The sequence below is a fragment of the Sceloporus occidentalis genome, unplaced genomic scaffold, assembly GCF_023333645.1.
Source record: "Sceloporus occidentalis isolate IW3139 unplaced genomic scaffold, rSceOcc1.0.p SCAF_5, whole genome shotgun sequence".
Taxonomy (NCBI): Eukaryota; Metazoa; Chordata; class Lepidosauria; order Squamata; family Phrynosomatidae; genus Sceloporus; species Sceloporus occidentalis.
Genome location: NW_028316985.1, coordinates 51,008,096 through 51,034,777, shown reverse-complemented (window position 1 = coordinate 51,034,777; position 26,682 = coordinate 51,008,096). Strand labels below are relative to the sequence as shown.

Here is a 26,682-nt window from a genome sequence, read left to right as displayed (position 1 = left end):
CATCTGCTTGCTATTGTCCTTTAACTAGATTATGTGGAAATTCAACGTAACATACAAGAGATGCAGGTAAAATACTAGCTCTTCTTTAGAAAAAAGATGCAGAAAGCATGTGTTACCACAAACAAGCAAATGTTAGTTTGCGCTCTGTATTGCACCCAAGTAGTAGAAATATTGCGCATATATCCTAGCGCGTATTCTATCACCAGTCATACAATGAACAACAGGGCTGGGTCTTTTTCACAGCTTAAGTTTTGCCTCATGTTAAGACAATGCAGTGAATCTCATTTTAAAAAGCTGCTCTATCCAGCAATTAACACTCAAATATTTCCAAAGTGTGAAAGACAAAAGCAGATTACTGCAAAGTGTACATGAACATCTGCATTCAACAGTGTTATGCAAAAGAAGAGCATCAGCTGAGGTGTGTAAAACTCTGGTTAGATCATACCGCCCCGTTGATACTGACTCTTGTCGGTCACCTTTCAGATACAAACCATTTGAATTTAGTTTAATCATAGTTAAGTGAATTACAAGGCAATGTTATTGAATTTGAGTAATGAATTTCATGGGTTTAGTAGAGTAACAGTTTGCTGTGGTCAGCCTTTAATTTATTTAATTCCCTCTGGCACTAACTAGGTTTCTGAAAAATACTTCACTTGTAGCAGTGCTCAGTTAAGTAACGGTGAGTTAACTGACAATAAGCCCTTTAAAAAAAGCTGCAAGATCAATTTTAGAGTAGTAGGTTTTGGAATGAAATGTATTATTCTATTAATGAGTACTTTTTATCTATTATGCTGAAACTACAACAGAACCACAGTGTAATGGGGAAGCAGCATACAAGCTTCATACACTAAAAAAGCAGCACCAGCCAGCTGAACTGTAATTTGCACTTTTTACCACTCATACATCTTTGATGTGTTCAAATAAAAACTGGTACATGATGTCTTGTTCTACTGCAACTAATGTGACTCCACAAATCAGAGTGACCAGAGGTGATGTCAGCTGAGACATCGTGTTGTGCATCCTACATTTTAAGTAGGCATGGTTTACTACTGGGTAGGAGTAGTGGTAAAAGTAAAGGTAGTCCCTTGACATGAATGTCTAGTCATAACGAACTGTAGGGGGTAGTTCTCATTTCCATTACTAAGCCAAAGAGCCAGCATTGTCCAAAGATGACTCTGGTGGTCATGTGGCCAGCATGACTGCATGGAATGCTGTTACTTTCCCACTGAAGTGGTATTTATCTACTTGCATTTGCCTGCGTTCAGACTGCTAGGTTGGCATAAACTGGGACTAGTGACAGGAGCTCACCTCATTATGAAGCACTCAGGCCTTGAACTGCCAACATTCCAATTGTCAGAACTGGCATCTTAATAACTAAGCTACTGCATCCCTCTCAGGAGTAGTGGTCCTCAATCAAAATCCACTATAAAATGTTGTTGAGTTTTGTCTAATGCTCAACAATGTATGCAAACATAAAATTCTGAACCAAGCTGGATCTTTACTACGCAAAAAGATACTTCATGGAAACACAAATAATCTATACAAAAGTAGCCTACAGTCTGAAGCCCTAAGTCAAGACTCCCAGAACTATGGCTTTGGGAATTGTAGTCCAAAATATGTTTGGACAAATCTAGTTTAAGGTTACTGAAAATTCTGAAATAAGACAGATGAATCAGAGCTTGTTAGCAGTGATCTCATCTTCCTACATTGACATAAACATAAAATAATAGGCATATTGTTTTATTGACTGCACTTTTAACAGCTTACTAACTTAATCTTTTCTGGAACAAAAGAAAGAAAACTTACCCTTTTTTCCATTTCTAGCAGAGACCTATCAGCAAATCTTTCCTGCCGCTGAAACAGATAAGTAATATCATGTGAGTCATCCACAATACTGACACATAGTAGAGAAACATAATCCAGAAAAATATATATTTTTTTGCTCTATTAATAATATATATTCATCCTTCCTATAGCATGCCAGAATTCTAAACAGTTCTGGAATCATTTGTGCTGATGGGCATTTTTCTGTTTCACTGACAGCTATTGTGCTGCAGTTGTTAAAAGCTATGGATTGGGTCTTCGGAGATCTGGGGATGGGGAGCTCTAGATACCACCTTGATATCACCTAAGGAAAGGCAGGATAAAAATGTAATTAATCAGTCAATCAAAAAAGTACACTCTTATTAGGAGATTTAAGTTCTTTTGGAAAAAGCTACAAGATACAGAAAACTATGCGGCAAACACCAGAAGATCAAAGCTGCTTAACAATACAAACCACTGAGACTAACTGAGAGAAAGAAGCTGGTAGCATGAGGCTTTGTAGACTTGTACACTTCCCCAAACACATCTAAGAAAATAGTCTGTGAAAGCTCATGCAACCAGCTTCTTTCTTTCAGTTCGTCTTGAGGGTGCTACAAGATCCCATTTTGTATTGATTTTCCAGACTAATACAGCTATATCTCTGAATATAAGCCACTGTTTCACCAGAATCATCCCAATATATGGCATGCCAGGTATGGATTTGTATTTTTAATCCTTTTGTGTCATGTTTATAATAAAAGAGACTAAATTGTTAAATGAGAATTGCCTATTAAATACCATACTGCTACATCAAGTAAATGCCAAACTAATTCTTAGATCCTTAGTGCTGCACATCTTAGTAAGAGCATGGAAATACAAACCTGAGTTGCCTTTTCTAGCTGCAATTTAAGATCTGTCAGTTCCATGTTGGTATCATGCAACTGTGCTTTCAGTTTTTCATTTTCAGCTACAATCTGTTCATAAAGCTGGCAAACATGAAATATATATTTTTAGAACCATTTCATTACTCAAACCTGCATGTTATGCTAATAATATGAATTCTAATCCACATTAGGTCCAAAACCTTTGCCAGGCCAATTCAAATGTTACACAATAGGGTGCAAGCTTTAAATTTTCCAGAACTCTACACAGACCTGTGATAACATGGCAGAAAAGGCATTTATAATTTATTTTTAACTTTTAAAAAAGTTTATTTCCAAAGAATTAAGGATTCCCTTTCCAGAACAAATAAAAAGTTCATCTCTTTCCAAAAGCATCCAGCCATAGGCCTCGAGGAAATAGATGAGCTTGACAAGAAAGTATTAGTCTTCAGCTTTTGCTGCCCTGTGACATATGCTTAATGGAATATTACATCTGAGCATGCAAGTTCCATACAGCAAGCTTATGTACTAAAAGCCAACTGACCAACCCCCCCCCCCTTTTAGAAACACCTAAGTGAACAGGGTAGGGTGGCATAGCCAAGGGACAAGACAATCAAAGATTCTGCAGGATTCCAATCCCCAAAATAATCTGTTCAAAGACAAAAGCCTCTGTAACACAAATGGAAGAATTTCTGCCACATGAGGCAAATTCATCCTGCCAGGACAACACACCTGGCATGTGAGGCCTCAGGCAAATCACATACCCCTCCAAAGCCCTGACCCCTCAAAAGTGAGAGAGAGCAGGAGTAAAAGTGGAGGGAGGAGGAATAATGTTGCCTCAGGAGTCACCTGAGTGCCTTGGAAAGCACTCTTCAAAGCCATGGCTAGTTTGCTCCTTCACATTACCTTCCTTTATCAGGAAAGCTAAAGGTAAAGGTTTAAAAGTTTCCCCTTTGACAAGGTCATTGTGTCCAACTGTAGAAGGTGAAACTCAACTCCGTTTCTAAGCCGAAGAGCCACCATTGTCAAATACAACTCTGTGATCATGTGGCCATCAAAAGTACAGGTACCTATTTATCTACTTGCACTTTTACATACTTTCAAACTGCTAGTTTGCCAGAAGCTGGGAATAATGATGGCAGCTCACTCTATCACATGGCACTTGGGCCTGGAACTGCCAACCTGCCGATCTTGTAATCACTGGAGTCAGCATATTAATCGCAAGAATAATCAAACTGGCTCAAGACCCAGCAGGCATCTAAGGAGTGACTTCTCCAGGCACCAGCTATGTCCCTTAGCTCCCCAATCATTGTCCCAATGGGAACAGCAAGTTGCAAGTGAACTCAGAAATTGCCTGCATGAAATGCTCCTCCAAATGCCAGCTGAATATCATTCTACAAAAAGGAAGGCAAAATAAAACAGGGCTAGATGACATCGGGGATTAGGCTTTGGGTGAAGATCTACTCTATGAAATCATCCAACCAATTGGAATGGTCCTGATAGGCAATCTAGCCCCCAGGACCAATCTGCTTTCTCAGCTCCTATATAGACAAATTGTAACTTAAAGATCAGTTTCAATATACAGTCGATCCTCTGTTTTCACCAGGGATCCATTCCGGACCCACCCCCCATGAAAATGGAGTTTCGCATATATTCAAGCCCATTGGCTTGAATATTGGCACACACCTGCAGAAGTGCGGGCGCATGCCTCGGACACACGCTCCATTATTTCTCCCTCCATTCCTCCCTCACACATAAGCGAGGGACGCAGGTTCGAAACCCGCAAGAACGGAGGGAGGACTGTACTCTAAGTTATTATGAATGACAAAGCCCTTCAGTTTCCTGTAACATAGGATTGGGACTAATGACAGTAAAGTAGAGACAGACAGTGAAAACAGTACGACAATGGGAGAAGTGTGGTATAGAACATCTCAAGAAAGGCGAAAATAAAGAAAAAATCACAGAAGACCTAAATCACAGAAGAAGATAATGGATCAGAGTAATAGTTGAGATTTAAGACATAAAAACAGCACAAGACAGGTGAATCTATATGTGATTCATGAAGGCAGCTGTAAGCACTAGTTAAACTGCAGCAGGTGACAGAATGCATAGAGCTGGTAGACATCACAGTATAATTCACTTGGATCATGAAAGAAACAGCAGGCACTAAAATTCTTGGAAGGACCAGGAACAGCAACAGTTTGGACAATGTCTAGGGAGGTATATTGCTGAGTGGACGGCCAAGGGAAAAAAAGCAGAAAGAGCTCTCCTCCATAATTTATGCACTTTATTGCCATACCCATACTTTAAAGGTACCAGATCCTGTCTTATCTTAGAAGCTAATTAGGGTCGCCCCAGTAAATTAGACTGCCCACCAGGACCAATCTCCCTACCTGGATGGAAGACTGCCAATCAATACCAGGTGTTGTATGTTATATATTTCAGAGGAATGAACTGGCAAAGCCACCTATAAATATTCCCTGCCTAAAAAAACCCCCAATGAAATCATGCAGTCATCATACGATACGATCTGAAGAGAAACCAGAGTATGCAGTCATCATAAGTCAACAAGCGGCTTGGTATATGCATACGCACACACACACCCCTGCACAAGCTACATATGTTGAACAAACTGAGTAAATACAGGCACAGACTATAAATAGAAGAATTCTGTACATGTCAATTACCTTTTTAAAATCTGCTGCATCTTCTTTTTCTGACTTGTTGGAATACGATTTGCGGTCTTCCAAGTAATTGTAACCAGTTCGTCCTAGTACTGAATCATAGCGATCTCCTGATGATCCTGTCTCATATCTTTAACAAACAATTTTTAAAAATTAAAGTTTTCACAGTTCAGTCCTGATTTTATTTATTTATTATCCTGATTTATCCACATTTAGGGATCAAGGTGGCTAACAACAAATGTAAAACAGTACAAATTAGAAACAACACAAAAGCATTAAAATGCATGAGTTAAAAAAATATAAACATTAAAAATATTAAAATGTATTTAAAAATGATATAAAAACCTTAAAATCTGAATCATATAGCCCAATCTTTGTCAGTTTGAGAAAGCCCAATATTAGAAAATGTACTCTCAAAAAGAGAACAGGGATGGGCTATCCTGGTTTCTCTTCAGGAAGGAGTCCTAAAGCCTGGGAGCAGCCACTGAAAAGCCCCTCTTCTTTGTTCCCACCAGACAAGCCTGAGAGGGTGGTGGGACAGAGAGTAAGACTTTCTGGACCATCTCAGAACTCTAATGGGCTCATAAAGGGAGATTTTTGTTAACTGCCCTCAAGTTTACCTCAACTCATGGCAGCTCTGTGGATGTGATGTCTCCAAGCCTCCCTCTCCTCCACGACTCTACTTAGGTCCTACAGATTTAGATCCGTGGGGTCCCTGGTTGAATCTATCCATCTGGCATGTGGTCTTGCTTTTTTTCTATGACCCTCTACCATTCCAAGCATTATTGTATTTATTACTGCCTTTTCCATTGAGTCATGCTTTTTCATGATGTAGCCCAAATACGACAGCCTCAATTTGATTATCTTGGGGGTGAAGCAGACTGGTCAAAAGGAGCAGCCAGAGGACTGCACAGCCTGCTCTCAAAGTGGGCCGCCGCCGCACTACCAAACAGGATGCCAGCAGGAATGGGTTTTCATTGCTCCTTTTTGTACCAACTTTCCCTGGCTTGGCGCACCCACTCTGCAGATTCCGGCTGCTTTGCGTCATCTGCATGCAACACACCACATCCCTGAAGCAACCAAAAGCCGCACTTTAGGTCCTGTCTGTTTCAGGCCTTGGTTTCCAGGGAGAATTCAGGCTTGATTTGTTCAAGGGTCCATTTGTTTGTCTTTTTGGCTGTCCACAATATCCTCCGAACTCTTCTCTAACACATGTCCAATAAGCTGGTTTTTCTCCTAGCCATATGGTGAAGTGAAATACAACAGCTTGGATGAGAAACCACTTATATGAAATAGTAATTAAAATCTTGATTTCAATTTGGTAAACCACGCTGTAACTATTCCATTTATAGCCAGTGAACCACATTGCTTGGAATGAATTGAATGTGCATGTTATGTACTGTAGATGCGACAACATAAAAGTACTGCCATTGTCAAATTTACATACAATATAATTTTCTACAGTTTTGATAATGATTGAAAGGTATCCTACATATTCTCCTGAAACTTTTAAACCACTAGCAGCATTAAACAATTAAGAACTGCATTACAAATGTTATAGAGAGCCAATCATACAGAATGTACATACCTTGAAAGACTATCACTCTGGAAAAAAAGGAGATACAGACATCTTAGAAGACTTTGACAAACAAATTATTCAGAACACAACAGTCTATATAGTTCATAAAAGTTAGAAAGAGAAACCATTCAATGGATTCTACTTCTCATGTACCATTTAAAGATGCCTAACTGCAAGAACAAAATGAATGATTAAATATATCTGATGGATGCACCGCCCAGATGTCAACCAGTTAATTAATTTGCACCTGTGGGATTTTTAACTTTTCCCTTTGAATAACAGGTCTGTCCCTCCCCAAACACAAAAGTCTTTGTATGACCTCAGAGAGACACACGAAAGTTGATTCAAATGGAATATTCATGTCAAGCAGACAAAGCATAAATAGCTTCTTTGTGACACTACTACAATGAAATGTACTATTGCACGATTCATAGCAATTACAATATAGTGCGCCCACACCATATGCGGTCACACTATATGCGGCTTCCAGCTTACGTGGAAGCCACATGATAAAAGCAATGGCGCGCATGCACTGCCCCAAGCCACAAGCACGCACCCCATTGTTTCCAATGGAGCACAAGCATACAGAGATTTTCCCTTACGCAGGGGGATCCAGAACGGATCCTCCGCGTAAGGGGAGGGCCCACTGTACAAAGCTAAATAGGATATAGTCCTGCAATATGAAATGGAAGTTTGCCTTCTATAAAATATGCACTTAAAATTCACAAGTCAGCATTTAGTTAAATAGTTAATTGCTGTCTATCTGTAGTGCTACTGGTGGTACTTGGAAAAATGTAGACAACGCAGAGTATCAAATGGGGCATATTAACAGATTTATGTGTAATTATAGTAAATTCAGAGTGAATTGTCATGCATTCTAAGTTCATGAATATATTCTAAGCTATACAGCAGAGGACACCATTTTCTTTCACAGAAACTCAAGTAAAAGCATAGCCTTCTTAGAAAACCAAGACAGAACCATTACCTGTACTTCTTTTTTATTTGTTCCCTCTTCTGAATCAGACTGGTGCTCCTGTTCATTTTCATCACTCTGGGGGGGAAACCCAATTTAAATTAGTGCTGTATGCTTCTATTTTGGACAATAGGGATTGCAAGAACAGTTTGCTTACACTGCCTTTAAAACTTGTCCATATTTGTCAGGCATTATTGAATTTATAACTGGTAAAAGTACATCACTTCATCAAAGTTAAAAACCCATTATTTTCATTCTCATTTAATAGAGAGACACCTCTCTTGTCTCCCTGCTTTCCAACTCTTTTTCATTTAATGGTGAACTGTCACTTTTCAGCTTGGTATTCATTTGGCCTGTGCCAGGTTCACTTGCCCTTTGACCCCTTCACGAAAGTGCTATTTCTGTTCTTTCCCCCTTTCCCCTTTCTTTGTCACTGCCCCATGTATTCACTCAACCTTTCTATCACATGCCTCTTCTCCACACTCTTAATAAATATGCCATTTTCTAGTAATAATAATAATTATTATTATTTGTATTCCACTTTTTTCACAAAGGAATCAAACCAGATTCCAACAGTATAAATAAAACATAAAGCAATAAAAAATTACAATTTACAAAACCCGAAACCCCAACCCTCCCCACAATCATAAAAACAGATTGAACATCAGAAAAAATTTAAACTATCCAATAGGAATACATTGAAATTTTGGACAGATTAGTGCAAGAAATGAATCTTCCTCTAGAGGAGTGGGGGACGGGGGTGATGGTATCAATCAATTTTGGTATCAGTATCAATATAGGTGTCAATAGAGGGGGGAGGCAAGTCTAATGGATCTAACCTAGTCTGGGAAGGCCTGCGGGAAGAGATTAGTTTTAATAGCCTTTTTAAAGGTTTCCAAGGTGGTGATATGGCTCCAGAGCCTGGGAGCGGCTGACGAGAAGGTCCTCTGGGTCACCGCTGAAAGTCTGATCTTCTTAGGTTGTAGCAGATTCTTCCAAGAGGACAGGAGTGTGCGGGGTGGATTGTATGGAAGGAGGCACTCCCACAAGTAGTCAGGACCCAAGCCATGTAGGACTTTAAAGGTTAGAACCTTGTACCTTGCTCGGAAGCTGATAGGCAGCAAATGTTCACCAAAGTCACCAAAGTTCAACCAGTCAAAATTGTATATTATGCAAATCATGCTGTTAATTATGAAATACTAACTAGCACATTATTGTTGTTGCATGCCTTCAAATCATTTCTGACTCATAGCAACCCTAAAGAAAATCTATCAAGGGGTTTTCTTGACAAGATTTGTTCAGAGGAAGGAGTCCTCTGAGGCGGAGAGTTTGACTTGCCCAATCTCACCCAGTGGGTTTCCATGGCTGGGGTCTCCAGAGTCATAGTCCAACACTCAAACCATTACACAATGCAGGCCCTCTAACTACCACATTTGTTGTGTACCTTCAAGTTGTTTCTGACTTATGGGGTTTTCTTGGCAAGATTTGTTCAGAGGAGTTTTGCCACTGCTGTCCCCTGAGAACATGTGATTTGCACAAGGCTACCCAGTGGGTTTCATGGCTGAGTGGGGAATTGAACTCTGGTCTCCAATATTCAAACCACCATGCCACATTTCCTACTCAGATTTACTGCAAGTAAAATTACTCTAATGGACATATAACAATGGTTTGCTTTTCTTAGTTTATTTGCCTGTCATGCAGGAGGGAAGGGTTAACCTGCAGCTCAAGGTGTTTTGTGTACCTCATGAAAACCTTTCTTTACTACCTTTCCTTCTTGCAAGATCTCCTGTGCCTTTAACATTGATAAGAGATGAAGATATTCCACAGTACAGCTTCCACAGAAAGTGGAATTCTGTTTGAAGGACCTAGGACACTCATTTGTGCCTATGCTTGTTGTCATCATCATCTTATCTATTTATATGACTCTTTTCCATGGTAAAATGGCTTACAGTATTTTTACAGGGAAAAAACACAATAAAAATAATGTTTCCAGGTAGTTCAATAACAATAATAATAATAATAATAATAATAAATTTTATTTCTACCCCGCCCTTCCAAGAAATGATCAGGGCGGCTTACAAAGTTATAAAAACATTACAAACAGGTTAAAAATTCAAAAAGCAATTAAAACCATTATTACAAAGACAGGACCAGGAAACGATAAAATAAAAAATACATATATCAGGGGCAGAAGAAAAATACAAAACGTTCATCAATCCAGGGTCAGAAAGAAAAAAGGGGGCAGGAAAGACAGACAAACAATTTAAGGTGGGAAGGCCAGCCGGAATAGATATGTTTTCAGCTGTTTTTTAAAGACATCTAATGAGGCGGCGGAGCGAAGCTCTGCAGGGAGCTTATTCCAAAGTAAAGGGGCAGCAGTGGTAAAGGCCCTCTGTGAGGTCCGAGTAAGATTAGACCTAGACCTTATTTATATATTATTCAATATATAAATAATAGTACAATAGGCTAAACATCTCACAGGAATAAAGATACGCTAGGTTTAAACAATCCACTAATAATTCAAACTAAAAGTTATTTACAAATAATACTGAGACAGAGACCGAGTAAGAGAAAGAAATCAATCTCAACAGCCATCATTTATAACCAAGGTCAGTCAGAACTACTGGCTAGCTTCACATGCTCAGAAACACTTAAGATGAAAACTGGTGGTAGTACAGTCGGCCCTCCTTATCCACGGATTTTTTATCCACAGATTCAAGCATCCATGGCTTGAAAATATTGAAAGAAAGTATACATTCCAAATAGCAAACATTGATTTTCCATTTTATATAAAAGACACCAATTTGTTATACTATTATATTTAATGGGACTTGAAAAGCCATGGATTTTGTTATCCACAAGGGATCCTAGAACCAACCCTCAGCAGATAACAAGGACCCACTCTAGTGATATTACATAAAAACAGCAAAGTAAAATAATATCTGTACAGAATACTTTCCCTCTGAAAACTGAACTGGCTCGTTTTCAGAAATGAACCCAAGGACCAATTTTTCTGATCATGTACAGAAAGTTTACTATGTTTGATATAAAATAACTTTCTACTGAAAAAAGTCAATGAACACTGCAATCCTATACATGTCTTCTCAGAAGTCAGTACAACGGGGGACATTCTCAGTTAATTTTGGAGTGCATTTTACCTCAAAAACTCTATCATGATGAAACAGACCAAAATGAAGTGAGAAAGTACTAGAAGATGAAGCCTCCAAATCAACTATTTGGCACTCAATCAACTATTAGGTAAGAAGAAAGGACAAATATGAATAACCCTGTGTTTAATTATACAACTGCATTTGAATCAAAAGGAACATCTGGTCAGATGTGAAAGAAAAGCCTGAAGCTGCACAATACATAGGTAGGAACATGGAAAGTGAGAAGCATGTTGCACTCTGGAAATGATATTCTAAGAAAAATAGGGTGGCACTAATAGTGAGGTAAAATGTGGCAAAAGCAGTCAGGAGAAGTCTGACCAAATAATACCTATTTAAGACTTCAAGGAAAGCCTATCGGTATAATCATTATCCAGGTTTACTATCTAACTATACAAGCAGAAGAATAAGAAACCAAATGATTTTATGCTTGCATCCAGAAGAAAACTGATGATACACAAAACAACATGTGTTGATAATCACAGGTAACTGAAATGTCAAAGGGAAAAAAAACTGAGTCAAGTGAAGCACTGCTCAAGAATTTGTCCTAAGATCAAGAAATGAAGGGGAGTGACTTAAATTTTGAGAGGCCAACCATTTGTTCACTGCAAACACATTCTATAAGCAACTGAACGGACAAATGTATATACGACATTATTATGACCAATACAGAAGTCAAATAGACCACATGTCTGGAAACAGAAGATGGAGAAGCTCCATTCTGTCTACACAAATAAAAACAGGTACGGATTGTGGCACAGACTATGAACTGCTAATATCAAAAATTAAAGTGAAGCTAAAGAAGTACACTAAGGTAATCAAGAGTGCTAAAATGTAAAGAACATCTCTGTAGAATATAAGCACTATGAAAAGAACAGATTGACTGGAAACCAGAAGAAATCTACGGATACCAGGAACATTAATCAGGGCAGAATACAGAAAAGACAGCATTTGTAACCAATTGAGATCATATTGCAAACATAGAGCCCATACAGACAGGCCAAAATAATGCTGCTTCGGGTCACTTTGGAGGTATGCTGTTTAAGTGATGTATGCATCATAAAAAGGCCAGAAGCTGCACCAAAGCTGTACTCTAGTTCTTAGGGCTGTAGCGTGGCTTTGGCACGGCTTCTGGTCTCTTAGGATGCATGAATCATTTAAACAGCATACCTCCAAAGTGACCTGAAGCAGCTTTAATTTGGCCTGTCTGTATGGGCCCACAGATCTGCTAATAACAGCACAACAAAGAATGTCAGTCAAAGGGAAGGGGGAGAAAGAACCTGTACTCTATCAGTTTTATCAAAACCTTTATGTAGATCATGTAGGTCATGAAAAACTATGGATCACTGTGAAAGAAATGGTTGTGCCACAACATTTGAGTCTCCAGCTGTCCAGGACAGAACATAGAGAAACAAAATGGTTTCTGATTGGGTAGAAGGTCAGACAATGCTGTATTTTATCATCCTGTTTAATTTAGATGCAGAACATCTAACATAGAAAGTAGAATTAAAAGGAAGGAAAATATGAAAACTGGGGGATGGGGCATCAACAATTTAAGATATATAGATGATACCATATTACTAACAGAAAATAGTGAAGACTTGAAAAGACTCAGAAGAAAGTTAAGAGGAAAAGCCCCAAAGCAGGAATACTGTTGAAAAAAACAATGACCACAGATGATGTACATAACTTTAAAGTGAGTGATGAAGACACTGAAATAGTTGAAGATTTTCAATATCTTAGCCCAGCCATTAATCCAAGTGGAGACTGTAACCAAAAATTCAGAACAAGATTTAAGACTTGGGAGAGCAGCTACAAAGGAACCAGATAAGATCTTGAAGTGTGAAGAAAAATAATATAATCCCAACATCATGATCATCAATGTTACAAGATTTCTATGTATGGTTGTAAAAACTGGATGGTAAAGAAAGCCAACAGGGAAAAAAATCAGCTCATCTGAAATGTGATGTTGGAGAATTATTTTACAAATACTTTAAACCAGGGGTAGGCAACCTTTTTGAGCCGGGGGCCGGGTTGCTGTCCCTCAGACAACTGGGGGGCCGAAGCCGGGGGTGGAGCTTCCACCCTCCGGGGGCGGAGCTGTACACGGGGGTGGAGCTTCCACCCTCTGGGGCGGAGCTGCATGCCAGGGCGGAGCTTCCACTATCTGGAGGCAGGGCCACATGTCAGGGGTGGAGTTTCCACCCTCCGGGGGCGGAGCCGCATAATAATAACAATATTTGCAAGAAGCGACTAGGCAAGGCCACAAAACAGCAAAAAATGCATGCCACTGTCTGAACCCAGAAATGTGCAAGCAAGTCCATGTGGGGGGATCTTGCAAAGACAATACCAAGGGATAACAACAATAATAATAGCAGTATTTGCAAGGATGGAAGCGACTAGGCAAGGCCACAAAACAGCAAAAAATGCATGCCACTGTCTGAACCCAGAAATGTGCAAGCAAGTCCATGTGGGGGGATCTTGCAAAGACAATACCAAGGGATAACAACAATAATAATAGCAGTATTTGCAAGGATGGAAGCGACTAGGCAAGGCCACAAAACAGCAAAAAATGCATGCCACTGTCTCAAAACACAAAGGCACAGGTAGTATAACCCCCCTCCCCCAATGAACAAACCTCTCACCTGGCTCAGTGGCTGTGGTTCTCTCTTTCTTCCCTCTCTTTCTCTCCCTTCCTCCCTCCCTCTCACTCCCACCCTCCCATCCTTTCTCTCTCTCCCTCTCTCCTCATAGAATCATAGAGTTGGAAGAGACCCCAAGGGCCATCCAGTCCAACCCCCTGCCATGCAGGAAATCAGAATCAAAGCATCCCCAAAGGAGCATGGGGGGGGGGGGTTGCAAAGATAGTAAAGGAGTCACAAAGCATAGGAGAAACATAGAATCATAGAGTTGGAAGAGACCCCAAGGGCCATCCAGTCCAACCCCCTGCCATGCAGGAAATCAGAATCAAAGCATCCCCAAAGGAGCATGGGGGGGGGGGTTGCAAAGATAGTAAAGGAGTCACAAAGCATAGGAGAAACATAGAATCATAGAGTTGGAAGAGACCCCAAGGGCCATCCAGTCCAACCCCCTGCCATGCAGGAAATCAGAATCAAAGCATCCCCAAAGGAGCATGGGGGGGGGGGTTGCAAAGATAGTAAAGGAGTCACAAAGCATAGGAGAAACATAGAATCATAGAGTTGGAAGAGACCCCAAGGGCCATCCAGTCCAACCCCCTGCCATGCAGGAAATCAGAATCAAAGCATCCCCAAAGGAGCATGGGGGGGGGGTTGCAAAGATAGTAAAGGAGTCACAAAGCATAGGAGAAACATAGAATCATAGAGTTGGAAGAGACCCCAAGGGCCATCCAGTCCAACCCCCTGCCATGCAGGAAATCAGAATCAAAGCATCCCCAAAGGAGCATGGGGGGGGGGGGGTTGCAAAGATAGTAAAGGAGTCACAAAGCATAGGAGAAACATAGAATCATAGAGTTGGAAGATACCCCAAGGGCCATCCAGTCCAACCCCCTGCCATGCAGGAAATCAGAATCAAAGCATCCCCAAAGGAGCATGGGGGGGGGGTTTGCAAAGATACCAAGGGAGAGTAAATCACAGTCACCAAGCAGAGGAAAATACATGCACCAACCAACCTCTTCAGTGGCTCGCTCCGGCTGGCTTGCTGGCTGGCTCTCTTACTTTCGCTTTCCTTTTCTCTGCCGCCTCCTCCTTTCCCTCCCCTCCACACTCTTTTATTCATAGAGGGAGGCGGAGAGAGGAAGGCAGAGCCAGGAAAATGGAGCCAGGAGGGCGAAGGGCCGAGAGAGAAGGGAGGAGGGCGGAGCCCATTCGGAGGGCTGCAGCAAGCGCCCCGGGCCTCCTAGAGGGGCGCCGCCATTTTGAAAAACAAAATGGCGGCCGGAGCGGCGCCAATCGGCGGCGCAATCGGCGGCAGGGGCGAGCGAGGGCCAGGCCTAGAGGCTTCGCGGGCCGCATCCGGCCCGCGGGCCGCACGTTGCCGATGCCTGCTTTAAACCACTAAAAAGACAAATAAACAGGAGTAATTCAAGCTAGAGCAAGCAAACTGACTACACTGCAGCTACTGTATTTTGGACATATCAAAAGACAACACAACTCATAGGAAAAGACAATAAGGATGGAGAAAGTGGAACACAGTAGGAAAAGAGGAAGACTACACTACAGATAGATTGATTCAATAAATGAAAGCAGAGCCCTGAATTTGTAAAATCTGAGCAGTCTTGTTAATCACCAGGATTCCTGGAAGTCTTATTCATTTATTGTTGTTAACTGCCATGGGGTCATGACTCTCTGAAGGAGAACAGGGATGGGGCTATCCTGTATTCTCTAGGGAAGGTGTTTCAAAGCCAGGGAGCAGCCACTGAGAAAGCCTTCTCACTTTTCCCCACTAAACAAGACTGAGAGGATGGTGGGACAGAGAGTAAGACCTCTCTGGACAATCCCAGAACTTTAATGGGCTCATAAAGGGGGATTTTGTTGTTAACTGCCCTCACATTGCCCTCCATTGATCTGTGGAAGAAACACATCTGGGCCCACCCCCCCCCCCTCCAATGCTCTATTGCTCTGCTTAGGTGCTGCAAATTCATGCCTGTGACCTCTCTGATTGAGTCTATCCTCTTGGCGTGCAGTCTTCCACTCTTTCTATTTCCCTCTACCTTTTCTAGCATTATTGTCTTTTCTAATGAATCATGCCATTTCATGATGTGGCCAAGCTATGACAACCTCAATTTGTTCATCTTGGCTTCCAAGGAGATTTCAGGCTTGATCTGTTGAAGGACCCATTTGCTTGTCTTTCTGGCTTTCCATGGTATCCTTGGCACTCTTCCCCAGCACCACATCTCAAATGAGTTGATAATCTTCCTATTCACTTTCTTCATTGTCAAGCTTTCATAACCATACATGGTGATGGGGAACATAATGGCTTGGACGATCTAACCTTAGTGTTCATTTGTATATCTTTTACACTTTAGGAACTTGTCTAGTTCTTTCATAGCTGCCCTTCCCATTCCTGGTCTTAAATCCAAGCCAACCTGACATCAAAACAAGTGGATATAGGATGGACAAAATGGCTCTGAATATTCCTACTCTACACTTCATCTTAGCCAAAAGACCAAGAAGCGATATTCCTACTCATTCTCACTCTTCCGCTCTCCATCTCTCCTCTCTCTCTCATACACACACACACACTCCATCCATCCATCTCTCTGTAGATGTGTCTTTGTCAGAAACATAGCCACTACACTATGAGAACCAATGTGATGCAGTGGTTTGAGTTGAGACCAGGGTTCAAATCCTTACTCTGCCATGGAAACCCACTGGGTGACCTTGGACAAGTCACAATCTTTAAGTCTCACAGGATAACAACGGGAAACCACCACTGAAAAAATTTAAATTGAGGGTAGTTCATGAACCTGACTGCAGTTTTGGGTCTGATCTTTGGGTATAACCATCACACACTAATTTAAGAAAGCTAGTACTTTGTAAAATACGCTTCTATTCTCCACTGTATCTGAAATGTGAATTGACAATATGAAAGCTATAAGCAGATTCAACGCTCATCTGGTCAGTGATGCTGAATAATTTAATCAGTCACTTCAATACCCTCTGGTTGACTGAATCAGCCCTAACCCCAAACTACAGATATATGGACAATTTTAATGGGATTTCACTTACATCTTGAGTACAAAAAGAAACGCCAGTAGATCTTCGTTTTTCTCTTGGCCGCCGTCTTTCCCTTATTGATTTTGTCTGTGGTCTGTCATCTTCCTTTTCATCTTCTTTCTTTCCTGATTCTATTTAAATAGTAATATCTTAATAAAGGTTCTGGTATATAACATAAAATTTTTTACTACTATGGTTTCTGAAAAGACACTCATCACTGAATACTACAAAATAGACTCTTGAAAGTGAGAATATGGAACATATGATTTACTCTAATGTGCCATAATTCTCTTTACATACCATTCTTAGCTGTACCTCAGCCAAACAAGAACATTTCAATGTAGTATTATGCAGATTTAAGAATCAAAGCCTAACTTATCTGCATACATTATGACACATCTACAAACACATATTCATCAAAGCATCCAGAGCACACATATTCAAATAAGTATTTGTTTAGCCAGAAGCATCAATAATTCAACGTGCAACAGACCCTATTGGAGAGAGATTTCTGTTTAAACTAGCTAGATTTGTTTTTCTTTGTAAGGTAATGCATTTAATTAAATTCAGCAATTTTGAGATCATGATAAGGACCCATTTCTATAAACTTAAAATAACATGTCAGCAAGATCAACTTGATGTTCAGCACCAAAATGCTTTTATTAACTTTTACAAGACTAAGCAGGGCTGCACAAGCATGTAACATTCCTTTGCTATCATGCACAGTATCCATGTGTTTACCCTTGAATTAACATAACCACAAACATCCAGGTACTTGTTTATTGCACTGTTCGAGTCTTCAAGGCTGAAAAATGAATCTATATTAAGGTGAGACAATACTCAGCTACACTTTAAATAGCATTAAAAAATGCCAGCAGGACTTAACAGTAAACTTTAATGCCTAAAACCAATATCATGTGAGCACAACCAAGGCTTTCCCCTTGTTTTCTTCTCTGCAGCCTACACACCTTTAAAAGCAACTACTTTAGAGAATCCACTGTCTTCCAGTGAATGTTTTGAATATGTGCACAGGGCTGCAGAAAGGAGCTACAGTTACCCCGCCCTCCCTTTCTGCAAAGGGAAGCTATTTCATTGAGAAAGAGGAGAACTGGATACAACCCATGGGCATTATAGAAATTCAAGATCTAGTTTAGGTTTTGCATATAGAAAGGACTTAAGACAGCTCCAGAGAAATACTAATCCAAAGCAGTGGTGCCGCAAGGCATTCCCTAGCTGTTTTACCAGTTACTCATTCAGAACTGCCATATTCTGTTGAAGGGGCAATGGTTTCATGGACATTGAAAGCAAAAGAGAGTGATACATAACACAGAAGGCCTACCTCTCTCATTTTCCTTTAATCCACTTCTGGAATAAGCAGAGGTTATACCTATAATGCTATTTGGTCTGTTTAGTTGGCCTGAAGAACTAGAAGATGTGGCAACTGAAGAAGTTGATGAAGTAGATGAAGATGTAGTTCTATAGCGATGATATGGCTAGTCAACAAGAAAAAGCCCAAATCAGTTTTGAAATATTAAGTAGTACATACATGCAAGTTAATTTTTTTTATCAAGTAAGCTATCCCCTACAAGTTCAGATTCATCACCACAGAACTTCAAGCCCATGTTATAAAAAGGGAAATCATGAAATACCTCTTCTATACTTCGTGCATATCTTTGCCTATAATCATCATCTTTAGTTTCTGATTCCTTCTTTTCTTCCTGTTTTTCTTTGTCTTGTTTTTCCTTTTCCTCTTTTTCTTTTTCTTCATTCTCTTGCTCTCTGGTTCGTGTTGTACGACTTCTACCAATAGTTTTTTCAGCTTCTTGGAGATCAGTTAATGTTACACCCTGTACAGTATTATTAAACAACACTTATTAAAACTGAACAGTCTTTTAAAGGCTTAAGAGAGTAGTTAGTAACTCTGAAAGAACTGAAATCACGAACATAGTGTTTTGTAATCAGATAAAGATAAAAGTTCAGGAGTAATATATATATATATATATATATATATATATATATATATAAGGTCGGCCTCACGTATAAGTCGAGGGCAGGTTTTGGGGGGCCAAAATTATGGATTTTGCCATGACCCATGGATAAGTCGAGGGTAAAACTTGGAGGCTCCTTCAGTATGTGTATGTGTGCATGCAGTAAGAGGGACTCTAATTGAGGCTTTTTGCTTCAGCGTTTTAGCCTTGGTTCAGCTTTCACTTCCCAGACAGCTGCTGCCCAGTAGGAGAGGGACTCTGTTTGTTTAACAGCAATCAATCACCCAGGACTCTCTGCTCAAAAGAGAAAGAAACTGCTCTCCCCACCACATGGGGAAATCTGAAAGAGCTATCACATTACCACATTGTCTTGTAAATAAATTGACCTGGGATTTTGGAGTCAATTTCTCGGCATACATTTTTCGACTTATAGACGAGTATATATGGTAGCGATAGTAGTTCAGAACACACACGTAAAAATAACTGTAATTTGACAAGAAAGAACCGATGAAGCCATTATTAGTGTATTTAATACAATACAACTATTAGATGTAAACTCTTCTGTCCCAGTTTTGCATTGCTTATATATTTTGTACATGGATATTTATACTTGAGTACAAGGAGGAGCTCTGGTCTGCTGCACAGAGACCAGCGGATAAGCTGCATGCAGCATGGCTCTGTGTGGGGAGGATATTTATACCCAATTTCATACCCTAGAGAGCTGCTTGACACTACCACATGGTGTAACAAATGCTTTGATGGAATTTTATGGAATTCTCATGGAACTGATAAAACCAGCCAAACTGCCTGATTGCTTTAACTTCAGAATGACAAAACACTGATAAGATTTGAGACAATCCGTAGATATTTGGACAGGTAGGGTTAACAGGAACACAGCCTGGGTTTAGGTGGTGATATGGTCTTTAACTGCTTTGCAATGGGACTTAGGGGCGAAACAGACTGCCCTGAAGGGGTGGCTGACAAAGCCAGATTGGGGCAGTGGCAACTGCATGCCGTAGCCCCAATCCACCTTTTTGCCAAGCTGGCTTTTTGGCCCCGCCGCAGATGGAATCCGGCTTTAAGACGATCCTGTGGTGTCCAATGTCTAAATACCATGCCACCGGAATACCCTCAAGTCGGCCCACATGTGGGCAGCCGGGCAGTGTGAAGGGGGCTTCCAGGCATCTTGGGGGCATGCATGGTGTGTATGCCACACTCCAAAGATGACTGCAAGCTGGCTTTTTATGCCAGTCTGTTCCAGCCCTTACTTAGCCTGCATTGAGAGGGGAAGTGAAAAGAGCCTGGGTGGGAGGTTGGAGTGGATCAGAAAACTCATTAGTACTATCTAGGTCTCCTACATGTGCTTAGGTCAAGATGACCCCTTACCTAATTTCCACAGATCATTGTAACCTCTCCAAAAACATTCCCAACACCAAATGTTAATTATGAAAAACCATATAGCCAGTGCAGGGAATGTAGGATATGCTAACAATTACTATTCAAGTAGTCTCTGGGCAACTATACAACAAGAACACTGGTGAAATATATTCACCAGTGATGATGTTGTTGTATAGTCGCCCAGAGAGTACTTGAAATTCTGCTCATAATGAAACTTATGAACAAAGCAAAGGGTGCTCTGTCCCTACAAAAACTTTTTCCTAGACACAACAACTGCTTCACAAAGTATGCTAAACTACAGTTCAGCACATTGTACATGACGTAGAAATAAATCACAGCCAGGTTTGAGGTGCATATGCCCAAGTGAAAAATTTTAGAAGCTTTTGCTTTTGGTTCATGGCTTTTTGCCATCTACTCTAAAGTGCTGTTAACATTAATGAAGAGCAGGTTCAAAAAAGTCAACTTCAAATCACAGTTTATGAACCTTGCTTGATGAAACCAAACCACACAAAGTCAGTGTTAGTCCAATTTTTGGATCCATACCAAATGAAAAATATTTAACCGAAGCAGAGGAACAACTCCTTCTTTAATCTCTGTCCAGCATTCAGCTACACGCATTATCACATCCACCCACCACTCTGACCACATCTCTCCTGTGTTGGCATCCCTTCACTGGCTCCCCCTCCCTTTCCGCATTCAGTATAAGCTCCTGCTGTCCACCTTTAAAGCCCTCCATGGACTGGCCCCTCCCTACTTATCAGACCTCCTTTCTCCTCACCTTTCCACTCGGGCCCTCCGTTCTGGTAGTCAAGGTCTGCTGTCTCAGCCCAGGATTTCCTCTGCCCCATCCCGGATTCGCCCCTTTTCACTTGCTGCCCCTCACTCCTGGAACCTTCTTCCCCCACAAGCAAGAGTTGAAGACCATCCTGTTCAGGGCAACGTTCCCAGGCATTGCATAATTGTCACTTGCTATTTGATGTTCTATTGTTGCCTGTTTTATTGAATCATTTGCTATGTATTTTATATGTATTATCCTACTAGAGAGGCCCCTTCCCCACCACCACTCCCTTTGTGTCGTGTCTTTTTAGATTGTAAGCCTGAGGGCAGGGAACCGTCCAATTAAAAAGATTGTATGTACAGTGCTGTGTAAATTTACAGCGCTTTATAAATAAAGGTTAATAATAATAATAATAATAATAATTTGAACCTTACAAGGGGGAGAGGGAGAACAGGTTGGAAACTCAAGGCTTCCTGGATGTCAAACTAGTCCAGGGTAAGTAATCTGCAGCAAACATTAAAGTGTCCCTCTGCCTTTCTTTATGTGGGAGGGGGAATCTGGGGGAGGGTGGGTGGGGAGACTGAAGGTAAAACAAGGAGCACAGTGAATGGAATAATCTCTTTTCCTTTATCCCTGCAGGGCCCCCAACATTCTCGCCACAGATATATACTGTATATACTCATGTAACAAGACTATAAATTTTAGTCAAACATTGACCCTAAAAACCTGGGTCAACTTATCCACAGGTCAATCTAAGTACTGTAATTTAACTCTTTATCAAAAAAGGAACCATTCCCTTCTCTGAGTTGAGTGGCAAAAGGCAAGAACTCAGTCCATCCCAGAAGAACCTAAAAGATGCACTGGCCCCCTCTACTCTTTTTGCCATGGCACCACTTCTGACCTGGTAATTCTCTCTTCCTTCACCAGTAAGCACAATCAGTTATGTCTGCTGGAATTTTGAAGTTCTTTGGCATTGTTTTACTTTGCTTCATCCCTTGTTTTATGTCCCTAAGTTTTACCCTAGACTTAACCACGGATCATATCAAAATCCACCTTCAACTTATACATGAGGTCAAGTTATAGTTGTGTATATATGGTAATATATGGAGTTAACAAAAATAGGAAGCACCTCTTTTCTTTTAATAAAGGCTATTCAGTTCACAAGTATCATATTACCAGTTTGTAGGACTAAAACATGAGGCTAAATCCAACTGTTAGCTGCAAGTAGAGTAGACCCACTGCTTAATGGAAACTTAATAAGTCAACTCTTATGTAAATTCCATTGATTCAGTAGTTCTACTCTACTTGGGACTAACAATTTGGTTTGGTCCATGCTGACTAAAACATAGAATATAAAACCACAGTACCTGTGTTGATCTTCTAGACTGCCTTGCTTGCCTTGATCTAGCTTTTCTTTGGGATTCAGATTCTTCATCCCGAACTGGAGTGAGGTACGACCTGGAATTAAGATTTACAAGACAGTGAGCACTGTTAAATTCAACTTTCTGTGAATAATATGACAGAAAAAGAAGCTAATGCTTCAGTCACTAATACATTTAAGAAGCAACTGACCATTCAGTTTGATGGCAGACAAAAAAGTTTTTCCACAACAATGTGGTTTGCAATGGTGTAACAACAAGGCCTACTCATATCCGCCAAGCTACAGCTGCAAGCATATTCAGGCTCACTGTATTTTTATTAATACAATTATATTATAATATCTACACTCTAGCCCCAAACCCAGCAAGTAGAAGCTTATTTTACAACTTTACTTACTGTTTTAATGATTTTCTGTGTGCACTGAAACTGCTTTTAAATTTTATTTTATATCTCATAAAGAGAATTGTCACTACTGGTTAACTAGTAAACGAATGACTACTATGTATATACCATATAAACTTGGTCTGAACTACAAAAATGTAAAGCATCAGGGATAACCAAAAAAGATGAGTAATTCAATTTGTTTCAGCAAACATTTTATCCAAAACGAACAATATGCACATATGAAATAAAAACAACCAGATCAGGTCAGTAAGAACACAAAAATATTTTTAATGTTCTGGATCCACCTGAGGACCTCTTTCCAGAGGTGACTTTTTATTTCACCAGCCTTTACTTTTCTTATGATTTCCATTTCAGAAATTTATACTTTTTAAAACATGCTGGAGGTAGCTGGTGATGCAGGCTTATCTGCTTCACCCTTTCTCACTGTTTTGGTGGTCATGCATGCTCAGTAAGGAATTCTGGAAGCAGGTGCCATTTACCATGCCTGTTGGAAGCAAGCATACACAACCATGTAGGATTGGCTATAGCAGAATCCCATTCTTTCCCATCTCAAACTTTATTGCATTTTTTACTGCAAAACAATACTGAAAGTCTGTGTTTGTCTAGCAACTTCTCAATACTGATGTTATTAAAACACTTCCAACTAGACAGAGGATAAACTGGAAAGGGGGAGGGACTGACTGGAACTGGGAATATAAAGCTTTTGCAAAAGGGAGTATTTATCAAAGGCTATTAACTGAGGTATAACCCCTTTCTAAGGGGTTATTGTGTATGTATATACTTGCCACTTTCTTTATCTACCTTATAGAGTAGAACTAATGGAATAAGTCTTAATATAACAGTGCTCACAGTTCCTTCTTAATTTGGGTGACATTTTTCAGAGGCTTATACAAGACCTGAACATTTTATAAGAACGATTACAATATATTTCAATATATAACAAATAGTTTTTCTTCTGTTACTTTAGAAGACAAGTTCAAACTATGGCCTTTTCCTTTACTTACAAAATCACCTGAAAAGCAAGATGACAGAAGGAAGCTGTTAACAGGAAATAAGCAAGTTCCACAGGAAAGCATATACAGAAAATATATGGCAAAGTAGAACAACAGGCAAGCATTCACTCTAATAACTTGTCACTCAAAAATTTGTGGGGAATGTGTGTTTAAAGAAATATCATGGTTCAATAATGACTCTATTTGGAAACACTGCAACCACTCTAATAGCTAACAATTGTTTTTTTGCACAATTCAGAAAATGAAAAGCCCTCCTCAGTAATCTATAAGATAATGAAGGGCTGGAGGTATGGGGTTAACTGAATATGTACATAAGTCTCTACCTGGAAAAATCCCCAGAGCAATATGGCAATCAGTTTACAGAGAGAATCCACCATAGGAAACAGGTAGTTGCCACCAACAAGTTATCCATCTCTCTCACACATGTTCTAACACTAACACACACACACATAAGAGCAAAGCTTTAATGTATTTATTACTGCATCAGTGCACATTTATTGAGTAGGCAATCTGTTCACCTCGTACTAATTGATTCCTCTGCAGAAAGAGAAATATTAATCTCCAAACTTTACACACCTGCGTCTCTCCCTGACCTCTGAAGTTGAGGACACAGTGCCAGAAGTAGTTGTTGTCAAGGTTGTGGTGGTAGTTGCAGTATTGACAACTGATGGTGCAACAGGAACAGTCACTGCTGTAGGAACATTGTCTTTGTCTCTCTCAGTACTATCCTCAGCCCATAAACGATTTGAGGTACTATGGCATCAGAGGAGCAACACAAAAAAGAGAAAAGGAAATAGCTAAACAACAAAAGCACTTTACTAAACAGTATGATACAAAGGGATGGATTTTTTAAACACATGAATTTGAGGTCTAGATTACAGAGGTATCTAAATGACTCTAGATGAGCTTTGTTAGAAATAATATGTTTACAAAGCCAGAATTGTATTTTAATTCTTTTTTTTTTAAGTATTGGTTTTATTGGCATGCACAGCTACTACTGTATAGTGCATCTTCATTTTGAGCCAAATTACATACAGACATGTAATGGAAAAATGAAAAAAAAATCCAGAACCCAGTACATTCTACACAAAAATGCATGCACATACATAAAGCAGACAGGGGACTCAATATAAAGCACACTGATGCCCTCACCTGCTTTGTATGCCTGCTGTTGATGAACCCGTTGTAACCTTTGTAGCAGTGCTTGTGCTAGAAAGCAGGCTTTTCTGAAGACCAGCAGGAGAGGTAACTGTTGATACTGATGTAATACTTGGAATACTAGAGCTAATCAAGTCATCTTGTCTTCTACCGAAGGAACCACTGAAAAAGTCATTTGAATTACAAAAAGAAACACCATATTTATAAAGTACTTAATGTGATTTTGCTACTCATTTTACCAAATCACAATTTCTACCATTGATTAGCTCCATAAACTGCATTTGTTCAGACATCATCATTATGGAAACTTAATTTTAATGTGCTCCTTTCCACAAACAACTATAAGCTTTGAAACCTAACTCTAAGACAAAATGCTGCATTGGGTACTTAGTGTGAATGTGTATCAAACAACAAAACAGACTGCAGACTCTTCCACTTTGGCTATTCACACAGAAAAAATAGGATGAAGGAAAGTTCAGGCCCATCACATTCCCAATGAAAATGAGATGAGCAGTCACTATGGCAGGGAGTGGATTAATCCTCTCAACAACCTAGAATACACCTTCATGTTGGGGAGAGGAGGAATCCACACAATCTAGGACATACCCTTACCTGCTTTATAAAGAAGGGAAAGGGCTGTGTCATAATCATTAACCGCTTCCTGCAACAGTCTTCTCCCAGTTGTGACATCTGCTGATTTGAACTTGACAATCTTGTAATGGCAAATGAAGAAAGGAGGAGTACTCCAAGTGGCTGCTGATGTGGCAACTACCCTGGTTGAGTGGACCACGACATTAAATGGAAGAGGTACCTTAGTATATTTTTGGCCATCTCAGTGCATGCCTTGATGCAGGGGGATATTGTGAATAAGTTGCCTTACATCTTAATGAGGCTGGATTAATTTGGAGACAAACAAAGAGTCACAGGACTTGGTCCTGTGAATATACATTTTTCATACTCTGCTCACATCTAGGTTGTGCCATAACTTCTTTTGTGGAAGCAATGGGTTAGGACAGAAAGAGAGAAGAATGACTTCCTTGGAAAAGTGAAAGATAGAAAGCACTTTAGAAAGAAAGGGTCAGGACAGAGAGAAACATAGTCCTCATTAAAGGTGCAAAGGTGCTCCCCAACTGAAAGGGCTACCAGCTCTGATATGCAGCAAGGAGAAATGATAGCTACCAGAAAGGCCACCTATAAAGAGAGAAGCCTCAGGGAAACCTTCTAAAAAGGCTCAAACAGATGCTTCATGAGCTGCTTTAAAACTAATGGTAGGCTCCAAGAAGGGTAGTGGTGCCTGACTAGAGGAGATATGATAGTAACATCCTTGAAGAACCTCCGCACATGTGGATGAGAGGGAAGTGGGGCTCCTTGGGCAGACAGAACTGAGAACAGTGCAGCAGCCTGCCTCTTTAAAGTGTTTGGTCTAAAACTGAGCTCCAATCCTCTCTGCAGGAAGGCCAGGAGGTGCGAGACAGATGCCCTATTATAGTGCACAAACTTGGTTTTGCACCACCTAGCAAAAAAATTTCCTCAGGGCCAAGGGCAGGGCCCAAAATTGAAAATGATGTTGTTTAAAGGCAAATCTGAACCATCTCCTCCTCCCCTCCATGACAAGAATATGTGGATATGCTTCCACAAGATTCAGGGATCCTAGGAAGTTTCCTGCATGGCCTCCTGTATAGAGGACAGCGATTTCATGTGGAAACATTTGTATACATGAAGGAGTTTGTGTAAACCTGGGAAACCATGGACAGGACCCACTAGCCCATGATTGTTGCT

General features: G+C 40.3%; 1 protein-coding gene across 6 annotated transcripts in view; it reads right to left on the bottom strand.

The window, feature by feature from the left end:
• PPP1R12A (protein phosphatase 1 regulatory subunit 12A) overlaps positions 1-26,682 on the bottom strand; it is a 152,038-nt gene that overhangs the window by 17,551 nt on the left and 107,805 nt on the right. For 4 of the 6 annotated variants that reach the window (XM_089524037.1, XM_089524041.1, XM_089524038.1 and 1 more), the window contains 11 exons: positions 24,898-25,065; positions 24,322-24,498; positions 22,315-22,405; positions 18,433-18,630; positions 18,123-18,276; positions 16,796-16,914; positions 7,933-7,998; positions 6,957-6,973; positions 5,372-5,498; positions 2,685-2,789; positions 1,807-1,854 (listed from right to left, as the gene is read on the bottom strand). In XM_089524037.1, the coding sequence (XP_089380163.1) occupies positions 1,807-1,854; positions 2,685-2,789; positions 5,372-5,498; positions 6,957-6,973; positions 7,933-7,998; positions 16,796-16,914; positions 18,123-18,276; positions 18,433-18,630; positions 22,315-22,405; positions 24,322-24,498; positions 24,898-25,065 (1,270 nt within the window). Of the gene's footprint in view, positions 1-445; positions 477-1,806; positions 1,855-2,684; positions 2,790-5,371; positions 5,499-6,956; positions 6,974-7,932; positions 7,999-16,795; positions 16,915-18,122; positions 18,277-18,432; positions 18,631-22,314; positions 22,406-24,321; positions 24,499-24,897; positions 25,066-26,682 lie in introns of all 6 variants that reach the window. The other 2 variants (XM_089524039.1, XM_089524040.1) reach the window with 2 other exon arrangements.